Raw genomic sequence first — 10,107 nt, 5'->3', positions numbered from 1 at the left:
AGGGATCTTGGGTCTTTTGGGTCTTCTTGTCATTAGGTAGGATAAGATATGTTCTAGGCTCACCTGGTACGTTTTCTGCCCTAAGACATGGAACTTCCTTTTTTCTCCAAGAGCCTTTATTAATGGGAAAGATGACGTTTTGTGGAGATCATAATCTGAGTGGTTAGAGAAAACATCAAGTAATTTTATTTTTTTAATATATTTTATTTATTTATTTGACAGAGACACAGCGAGAGAGGGAACACAAGCAGGGGGAGTGGGAGAGGGAGAAGCAGGCTTCCCGCCAAGCAGGGAGCCCGATGTGGGGCTCGATCCCAGGACCCTGGGATCGTGACCTGAGCCAAAGGCAGACATTTAACCGACAGAGCCATCCAGGTGTCCCTGGAATGGCTTTTCTTAAGAATGACTTAGGATTTTGGGGCGCCTGGGTGGCTCAGTTGGTTAAGCGACTGCCTTCGGCTCGGGTCATGATCCTGGAGTCCCGGGATCGAGTCCCGCATCGGGCTACCTGCTCAGCAGGGAGTCTGCTTCTCCCTCTCCCGCTCCCCCGTCTTGTGCTCTTTCTCTCTCTCACTCTCTCTCTCTCTCTCAAATAAATAAATAAAATCTTAAAAAAAAAAAAGAATGACTTAGGATTTCAGTTATTCTTTAAATTGAATCTAACAGCTGATGTTTTGACTATATAATACTAAGTCATAGGGCTAAGACAACACCAGGCAGTTTATTGTAGGAAATCTGTTGCCTAGTTTGAGAAACTAGCTTGCTTGTTTAATTAATATAAGTAAGAAGGTTGAAGCAAGAAGTCTGTGAGTCTTTACTGCTGTGATTCATTGAAGTATAGTTTATAGGTTTCAGAGTTAGGGTCAGCTGTCAAGTGTTTTTGCTTTAATTTTGTGGTATAGAATGAGTGGGTAAGGAATACGTGTCAGGGCTCTAGGTTTCTCTTGGTCCCCACCTGTTTTTAACATGTATAAGTAAAAGTTCATGGTTTAATCTGACCCAAAAATACTGTCCAACAAGTACTTGTGTTCCAGAAGTTAAACTTGGAGAAACAGGAAAAATCTTGTACATTCAGATGGCCAGATTTTTGTACTTATCCCTAAACATAAGTTAATTTGAGTTGTAAAATGAATCTCATGCTCTAAATTAGATCAGTACAATTAATAAGATTTATAAATGTTTTTTTTAAAGCAGTAGAAGAGTCAGCCTACTCTGGTGTTCTGGTTTGGTCCCACCAGATGTAGCCCATAGTCGTGGGCTTTGCACATGATTTTCTTGTATTCTCTAAATATTTGTGTATGAAATTAAAATGAATAATTTACTGTTTGCTAGTTTGTAAATATACATGAGTTAAGTTGCAGTTAGAGATGATGACCAAGAGGAAGGAGACATTAGCTTTGTTCTGTGTAGGGGAAGAAAAGAGTATTAGGTGTAGAAAAGGACAGAATATCCAGTTGAGAGAAGTACAGGGAGACAGACAGTGGCCCCTGAGGGTGGAGCACACACATGTCCCATCAGGTTCTCGGACTGAGCTGATGGGGTTGCTTGAACTTGGAAGTTTGTTTGGGTAGAACTAATAATGTAAGATTCTTATAAACTGTATAGCATATGCTGTAAACTTGTAAATCAGTAATATCATGGAAGTCTTCCAGCGTGGTTTTGTTTTAGTTTTGTATTATATGGAGGGAGGTGTGAATTTAGCCAACTATCAGTGAAAATTCTTGTCTGAGCAGGAAACTAATTCACAGCCTGGTCTTATTATCCAAGGCAGTATTTCTTTATGAACTTAACTCTGGTAAAAGGGAACTTATTTATTAGCAGTAATCACTTATTCTTTCCCTTTTCTTCCTTCTCCTTTTAGGAAAACCAAAAAGAACAAACAGAAAAGTAAGAATATTAAATTTGTTTTAAAAGTATTTTATCTTTACAGCATTTACATTTTGAAATTAGTATTAAGTGTTAAAATTTACAGAGTCTTTAGAGTAAGCATATGTTTGTTGGTCATGTCAAAGATGAATCACAGCAACATTCTCCAGAATCCAGTATATAGTAGTATAGTACTTGGGTAGTAGAGACCCAACTTTGATACTGTTTTTACCATGGGGAAACCTGTGTTATGTTTAGTCTTAATGATTGAGAAGATAATATTTTTTAATAAATGTAAGATCTTGTAAATGTTGCCTTATGCTAAGTGTTTGGTAGAACTTTATATTTTTGGTAGGACTATGATTCTTTACGGTAGATTTGAGTAACTCCTGTGTAATGGGAAAATGAAAACAGTGGGGGTGTCATGAGACTGTTTTCCTTACAAGTTTCTCCTATGTGAAGCTGAAAATCTCCCTCCTTCTCCTGAATCTGTGCAGCACCTGGAAATGGGGACGGTGGCAGCACCAGCGAGACCCCTCCGCCTCCTCGCAAGAAAAGGGCCCGCGTGGATCCCACTGTGGAGAATGTGAGTATCTCCTCAACTTTATGAATCGCATTTTAGCATTTGTTAGTTTGTGCAATAAAACAGAACTTGAGTCTCGAAAACACTGTTAATTTGGTTAACTACTGAAATGAAAATATTCCTCTTCTTGGATAAAGGGGTTTTTTAAATACATCTTTATTTATTTCACTTGTAGCTCTGAATATGTCCCTGCTATGTATGTCCTCCCCAGCTCATCATCAGATACTTGTTTTCAAGCTCTGTTGATGTACAGAACTTAATATTTCATTGATGTTCGACTGTATAGACTTACCAGTTCACGTTAAATGGTTTAGTATGTCCCATGATGACTTAACAAACCCATAAAAAAAACCCCACAAAAGCTTTATCCATTCTACATATATGTGTGTGTATATGAGTTTAGAATTTCTCTAAGTGATAAAATGTCTTATTTCTAATTTCCAAAGTTAATGAGTTTGGAAGTGGGTTTTTTTTTTTTTTAATATCTTACTTATTTGAGAGAGAATGAGAGAGAGAGAGCACAAGATGGAGGAGGATCAGAGGGAGAAGCATACTCCCTGCTGAGCAGGGAGCCCTATGCACGGGAATCGATCCTGGCTCTCCAGGATCATGACCTGAGCCGAAGGCAGTCGCTTAACCAGCTGAGCCACCCAGGCGCCCTGGAAGTAGGGTTTTAATTTAATTTTAATGTACTGACAGTTTATATTTTTGAAGCCGAGATTAGAAAACTTAGAGTGCTGTGTTCTGAGAATTGGCAACTTTGGATTAAAGACTTCATTAGGAGTCCGTACATTTAATTTTATGTATTAAAGAAGTAGTTTCAAGGTAGTCATATTTGGAACAGTCCTTGGATATCAACAATAAATACGAAAATACCGTTAGAGTGCACCAAGTCTGAGTGCTCATTTGCAGAAGAAAAGAAAATGTGCTGAAGAATTTGTGCCTTCACACAAAAAGGCACTGAATAGACCAATTATCTTTGAAGACCAGATTCTTATCTCCCATCAGCTTAGCTGTAGGGGTTTTTCGTGTACGAATTTTTGAATGTCAACTCTGGCAGTCCATTTGAGTACTTTAAAGAATTAATTTATGTCTTTAGTGCCTCTAAAGATTGAGTAAAGCCCTGAATTTTAGTTGTTGTTTAGTGAGAAAAGGTGGGTTTTTAATGCCATTCCCCTTTCTGTCCAGGAGGAAACATTCATGAACAGAGTTGAAGTGAAAGTGAAGATTCCTGAAGAGCTAAAACCATGGCTTGTCGATGATTGGGACTTAATTACCCGACAAAAACAGGTACCTTGAAAGCGACACAGTCATCTATAGATGTTCTAGGTAGTGTGAAACAAAGTTCTAAGGAAAAAATTGTATAGACTTGACTATAGCAGGGGTGTGACTGATGAGTGTTATTTAATTTTTTAAAGATTTTACTTATTTTTTGACAGAGAGAGACACAGCGAGAGAGGGAACACAGGCAGGGGGAGTGGGAGAGGGAGAAGCAGGCTTCCCTCCGAGCAGGGAGCCCGATGTGGGGCTCGATCCCAGGACCCTGGGATCAGGACCTGAGCCAAAGGCAGACGCTTAACCGACTGAGCCACTCAGGCGCCCCTGATGAGTATTATTTTAATTCAGAGACTGAACAGTATGATCATCAGAAGGCCTCACTTGTAGAGGACTAAAACAAAGTACATATATAAAAGGCCCATGAGTTTATAGTGAGAAAAGGTGGAGAGAACTCCATTTTGGAGGTTGCTAGGATAGGAAATCGTTCTGAAAATTGATAAGGACAAAGAAGCATGTGTTTCCTGTTCTACTGTCATTGAAAAGGGGATATCCTCACATAATGTTGCTACTAGTGGAATGTAACAGGAAGCACACAATAGTTCCTGCAAGGTATTCGTGGCCTCCAAAAGAACCTGAATCTCCTCCAGCTCCAAGTCTGATTACTAGTGTAAGGGAAATAGGGCATTATGAGGGACATATGTGACCATCACAAGGGTGCAGCCATCAAAACCAGAATGAGGACTTTATCAGACGATGAACCAAGTTCTTAGAACAGATGGCATGGGCAGGAATGGGGGTGTATAGACTGCGTGGGGGTCAGGAGACTCCAGAGACCTCAGTCCTAGACGCTGTGTGGAACTCATTTGGTTCTTGATTTGGTTCTGGTGCTGAACTGCTGGATTCAAACCTTGACCTTACCAGTTACTGAGGACTCAGCCTGTCTGTGTTTTAGTAGGTTCCTACCTTCCACTACTGATGTGAGGATGAAAAGAGATTTCATGTATGCTTCCAACAGGGTCTGGCACATGATCCACATACAGTAAATAATGTCAGTGTCAGGGAGGTACATTTCTACATTTCTGTGTGGTGCATTCCATAGATCGTGAGTAGAAGGAACGTGTGTCCAGCAGATGACTGGTCTTTAGAGCTGTGCTGTCCAATATGGCAGCCTCTAGTCAACATTTGGCTATGTACTGAGATAACTAAACTAAAATTTTTATTAGTTCCTCAGCCACAGTAGCCATGTTGTAAGTGCTGAACAGCGCCATTTCCTATTTCGTAACTGTTAGGTGGTCTTTTGTTGCATTAAAGGTTTTCCAGTGTAATTTTTCTTTAAAAAAAAAAAAAAAATACTATGGTATTTGTTTTTTTTTGTTTTCATAGCTCTTTTATCTTCCCGCCAAGAAGAATGTGGATTCCATTCTAGAGGATTATGCAAATTACAAGAAATCTCGAGGAAACACAGATAATAAGTAAGAACATATAAATCTTTTAAGTATACACAAAGATATTTTTCTTTTAAGTATTATTTTCAAGTAAATCCTCTGAAACGTCCGCTTACTCTTAGTGCCATCAGAAACCAGCAAAATAGAATTTCATTGGTTTGACATGGGTTTGGCTGGCAAACTTTTTTTTTTAAAGGGCCAGACAGTAAATATTTTAGGTAAAATTGAAGCTATTATGTGTAAGTGCATATATAACCATGTAAAATACAGTTGTTTGAGAATTTTTCTAAAATATTCTTAGCCTGAGGGCTGTAGTTAGCTTACCAACTGGTTTATTTTTGGAATTGATTTTTCTTGTTCTTTAAATCCCTTTAAAAAAAAAAAACGTGTTCATTAAAAGTTCATTGCCATTAGTTCAGCCTTCAGTTCAAGTCCCTTGCTCTTAATTGATTGAATTAATCCCCATTTCTCAATTCTTTTCAGTGACTTGCTTTGAAAGTAAATATTTTTGTCTTTGTATCAGGGAGTATGCTGTTAATGAGGTTGTGGCAGGAATAAAGGAATACTTCAATGTGATGTTGGGCACTCAGCTACTCTACAAATTTGAGAGACCACAGTATGCGGAGATCCTAGCGGATCACCCGGATGCACCCATGTCCCAGGTGTATGGAGCACCACACCTACTGAGATTATTTGGTAATGTCCTATTTAGAAAAAAATTATTATTATTATTATTTTTTTTATTTGCGAGAGAGAGAAAGAGAGAGCACGAGAGGGAGGAGGGTCAGAGGGAGAAGCAGACTCCCTGCTGAGCAGGGAGCCCGATGTGGGACTCGATCCCGGGACTCCAGGATCATGCCCTGAGCCGAAGGCAGTCGCTTAACCAACTGAGCCACCAGGCGCCCAGAAAAAAATTATTTTTTATCCTTTGGTTTTTTATTTCTTTATCTTATTTTTTAAGATTTTATTTGAGAGCGAGAACAAGCGGTGGGGTGGGGGGAGCAGACTCCCCACTGAGCAGGGAGCCCGATGTGAGACTTGATCCAAGGACCCTGGGATCATGACCTGAGCCAGAGGCAGACGCTTAACCAACTGAGCCCCTCAGGCATCCCTATCCTTTGGGTTTTTAATATTTTTTGTCTTTACTAATTGACATCAAGGGGTAACAGAAAATAACATAGAACATTCCATTTTGAATTTTCTACCTAAAATGTTAAATATCAAATCTGTTTAAAAGTAGAGTTTCTAAAATCACATATTTTAAAGGAGTCAGTGATTGCATTTGCTGCTCACATAACAAAAATAGTGCTTCTAGTGTGCTGTCTCGTATGTAACTTTGACTACATTATTTTATTTACACAGTACGAATTGGAGCAATGTTGGCCTATACTCCTCTGGATGAGAAAAGCCTTGCATTGTTGCTAAATTATCTTCATGATTTCCTAAAGTAAGTTTAAAGGTGTGCTTGAAATTACAAACATGGATTAGCACAGAGTACCGAGAATCACTGATCCATCGGCATTATAGATAGAAGACAGACGAGAACAGAGCAGTATGCGGATGGAGGAGAGACGTCAGTGGAACAGCATGAGTGCAGGTGTTGACTGCCGCAAATGCCGGGGTGGCGTCTGACGGGATCAGCTGGCTAAGTCTTTGGAAGGAAACAAAATCTGATCCACACTTACTGTCACAGACCAAAATTCTAGATTAATCCAAAGTATAAATCTAAAATAGAAACTATTAAGATAATGATGGAAAAATGGTAGTATTTTCATTATTTTTAGAGTGAGAAAGGTCTTAAATAAATAGGGAATAATCATTTTGACTTGTAAAAAGTTAAAATTCTGTGATTAAAAATTAGTAACAAATAGTAACAGAAGAGTTGTGATCACGGTGAGCAAAGCAGTGACAATCAGCATGGTGGGTTTCCACAGCGGCGGCAGCTCAGTGGCCTACCGAAATGGTGCAGGGTTCCCATGGTCAGGGGGTCTCTGTCGCACTGGCCGAGATTAACCGGACTGCAGAATTGGGGGAAAGGGCAGTTCTGGTTTCCGCAGCTTTGTGGAGGGCATTTTGGCAATGCCTGTTGACAGTTCAAATGTGCTTCCCTCGGACCAGACCATTAACCTCTCTGGGAACTGACCCCGTAGATACATTGAAGTGCACAAAGATTTCCAAATGCATGAAGGTGTAAAATACACGTATATAGTAGTGAATTCTCAATAGCCAAGCCGCTGTTAAAGGATGTAGCTGTAAACATCCTGATGAGAAAGATGTCCATGTTGCGGCAACTGAAAACAGCCAAGTTGCAGGAAAAGTAGGTGTGTGAGTCCCCTCATTTGTGGAGAAACGTTTGTACTCTTTGGAAAAGATCTAGAAAGGTGTGGATCCTACCAAATGGTGGATTAGTTCCTGGGCACCCTTCTGGGAGGGAAGGTTGAAGTGGTCCGTTTCTACTTTATCTGTTTCTGTATTTGAATTTTCTTAGCGTGTTACTGTGTGTTTTATAATCTCAAAACTGCAACACATGCCTGGGAATGTATGCAGCATTCTAGTCCTTGCTCTCCTGGTGATGAGGAGAGGTCCTCTCTCTGCCTGGATTTTTTTTTTTTAATGAACTCAAAGTGTTGTACCGCTGAACACTTCAGTTCAGGACCCTTTGATTTTTATGGTGTTTGTCAGTTTCTGAATCTGTATCTCATACATTGAGTTTCAAAGAGCTAAAGAAAACACTAGATGTTCCTTTAGGATGCAACATCTGTTTCCTAAAAACAGTCCCAGCTCTCAAGTTGGTATTCTGAAGACAGCTATTCTTTACTGTTCGGAAATGAGGGAGTGACTCTGGACTTCTTCGTTCTTTATGCATCACTGACTGGTGTGTATGGCCCTGTGTATCTGAGTTGTAATGACAGGGTTTTACCGTGAAGTTGCCTTTATTTTAGTATATTTTCAGAGAAACTGTTTTGTGCAGCATCTGTGCCTTGATTTAGATCAAGGTAGGATTCTTCTTCATCTTTATAACGACTGACATTTTGTTTTTAGATACCTGGCAAAGAATTCGGCAACCTTGTTTAGTGCCAGCGATTATGAAGTGGCTCCTCCTGAGTACCATCGGAAGGCCGTGTGAGGCGAGGTGCCAGCCCTCACTTCGTTTGGATCTCTGTAAACACATTTTTGTTTAGTCCTTCTCTTGTACAAATGATGTACTTTGAAAATGTTAGTGTATAACAGAGTTGATGTTTGTTTTCTGTTTGATCTTAAACAGAGAAAATAAAAGGGGTTACAGCTCCTTTTTTCTTTTCTTTTTTTTTCATTTCAAAGTTGCTACCAGTGTATTCAGTGATGGACAACGGAGAGACATACTGTAGACTGTTCTATTGCCTAGTCGACAAAGCTGCTTTGAATGCTGGTGGTTCTATTCCTTTGACACTACGCACTTTTATAATATGTGTTAATGCTCTATGACAAATGCTCTGATTCCTAGTGCCAAAGGTTCAATTCAGTGTATATAACTGAACACGCTCATCCGTTTGTGCTCCTTTTTTTTTTTTTTTAATGGTGCTTAAAGTAAAGAGCCCATCCTTTGCAGGCCATCCATGTTGTTCCTTAGGCATTTTATCTATGCTCAGATTGTTGAAGAATGGTGGCTTGTTTCATGGTTTTTGTATTTGTGTCTAATGCACGTTTTAACATAATAGATGCAATGCATTGTGTAGCTGCAGTTTTCTGGAGAAGTCAATCTTTTAGGAATTGTTTTTCAGATCTTCAATAAATTTTTTCTTTAAATTTCAAAGAGCAATGTGCTTGTGTGGATGCATTATAAAACCTTTTTGTATCTAGACAGTGATTTTTCAGGTAGGCGTTTAATTTTCTGTTTGGCCTTTATGGAAGGAGGTGGGTGGCTTCAGCATCAACCTCTAATCCACGAAGCTTTGGCAGTTTGTTCTTGAGTCGTGGCTAAGCAGTTAGAGATCCACAGGACTATTTCTCTACTTTTCCTAGATGACTTCTCTACCTGCGTGACATCTAGCTGTCTAATTACTTGAAAGTGTTTACACCAACATGGTCACAGTGCATGATATCGGGTTTTCTTAAGTATTCATTAACCTCTCTCCCCCCATTATGAATAGAGTGTTGACAGGTTTGCTTGATGATACTAAAGGCAGTAATCGTCTCTGGATAATAAATGTATTAAGTAGTGGTGAGTATGTTCATTCAGTAGTGATCTTGGTGTGGCTCCAGAATGTGATGTGCAGTAATGAGAGTAGCTGGAATAAGACATAGGATGGTCCTGAATGGACGGTTCTAGTTTATTGTAAACATCAATTGTTAAAATCTGTAATCAAGGTACAGTTGATATAAAACATTAGTTTTACGTGTAAAACATAATGATTTTGTATTTATATTTATTGTGAAATGATGACCACAGTAAGTCTAGTTAACGTCCATCATGATAGGTGGTTATATCAAGTTTTTTTTTTTTTTTTTTAAAGATTTTATTTATTTATTTGGGAGAGAGAATGAGATAGAGAGCATGAGAGGGAGGAGGGTCAGAGGAAGAAGCAGACTCGCTGCCGAGCAGGGAGCTCGATGCGGGACTCGATCCCGGGACTCCAGGATCATGACCTGAGCCGAAGGCAGTCACTTAACCAACTGAGCCACCCAGGCGCCAAGTTAGATCAAGTTTTTAAAAACATTGTGTTCTAGTACATTTTAAAATTTTTTTTTAAAGATCTTATCTATTTATTTGACAGAGCGAGAGAGGGAACACAAGCAGGGCGAGTGGGGGAGGGAGAAGCAGGCTTCCCGCGGAGCGGGGAGCCCGATGCGGGGCTTGATCCCAGGACCCTGGGATCATGACCCGAGCCGAAGGCAGACGCTTAACGACTGAGCCCCCCAGGCGCCCCTCTAATGCATTTTTTTAAAGATTTATTT

The 10,107-nt window shown here is 39.7% G+C and overlaps 1 protein-coding gene across 2 annotated transcripts in view; it reads left to right on the top strand.

The window, feature by feature from the left end:
• MORF4L1 (mortality factor 4 like 1) overlaps positions 1 to 8,965 on the top strand; it is a 22,543-nt gene extending 13,578 nt beyond the window's left edge. For both annotated transcript variants that reach the window (XM_081831811.1, XM_081831810.1), the window contains 7 exons: positions 1,862 to 1,887; positions 2,364 to 2,452; positions 3,638 to 3,739; positions 5,111 to 5,199; positions 5,696 to 5,868; positions 6,535 to 6,619; positions 8,215 to 8,965. In XM_081831811.1, the coding sequence (XP_081687937.1) occupies positions 1,862 to 1,887; positions 2,364 to 2,452; positions 3,638 to 3,739; positions 5,111 to 5,199; positions 5,696 to 5,868; positions 6,535 to 6,619; positions 8,215 to 8,299 (649 nt within the window). In that variant the 3' untranslated portion in view covers positions 8,300 to 8,965. The remainder of the gene's footprint in view (positions 1 to 1,861; positions 1,888 to 2,363; positions 2,453 to 3,637; positions 3,740 to 5,110; positions 5,200 to 5,695; positions 5,869 to 6,534; positions 6,620 to 8,214) is intronic.
• The last annotated feature ends 1,142 nt before the right edge of the window (positions 8,966 to 10,107 follow it).

This window comes from Leptonychotes weddellii, chromosome 9, assembly GCF_054177405.1.
Source record: "Leptonychotes weddellii isolate Sample4059 chromosome 9, ASM5417740v2, whole genome shotgun sequence".
NCBI lineage: Eukaryota > Metazoa > Chordata > Mammalia > Carnivora > Phocidae > Leptonychotes > Leptonychotes weddellii.
Note: the sequence above shows the minus strand (reverse complement) of the source record. Positions and strands in the feature narration are given on the sequence as shown.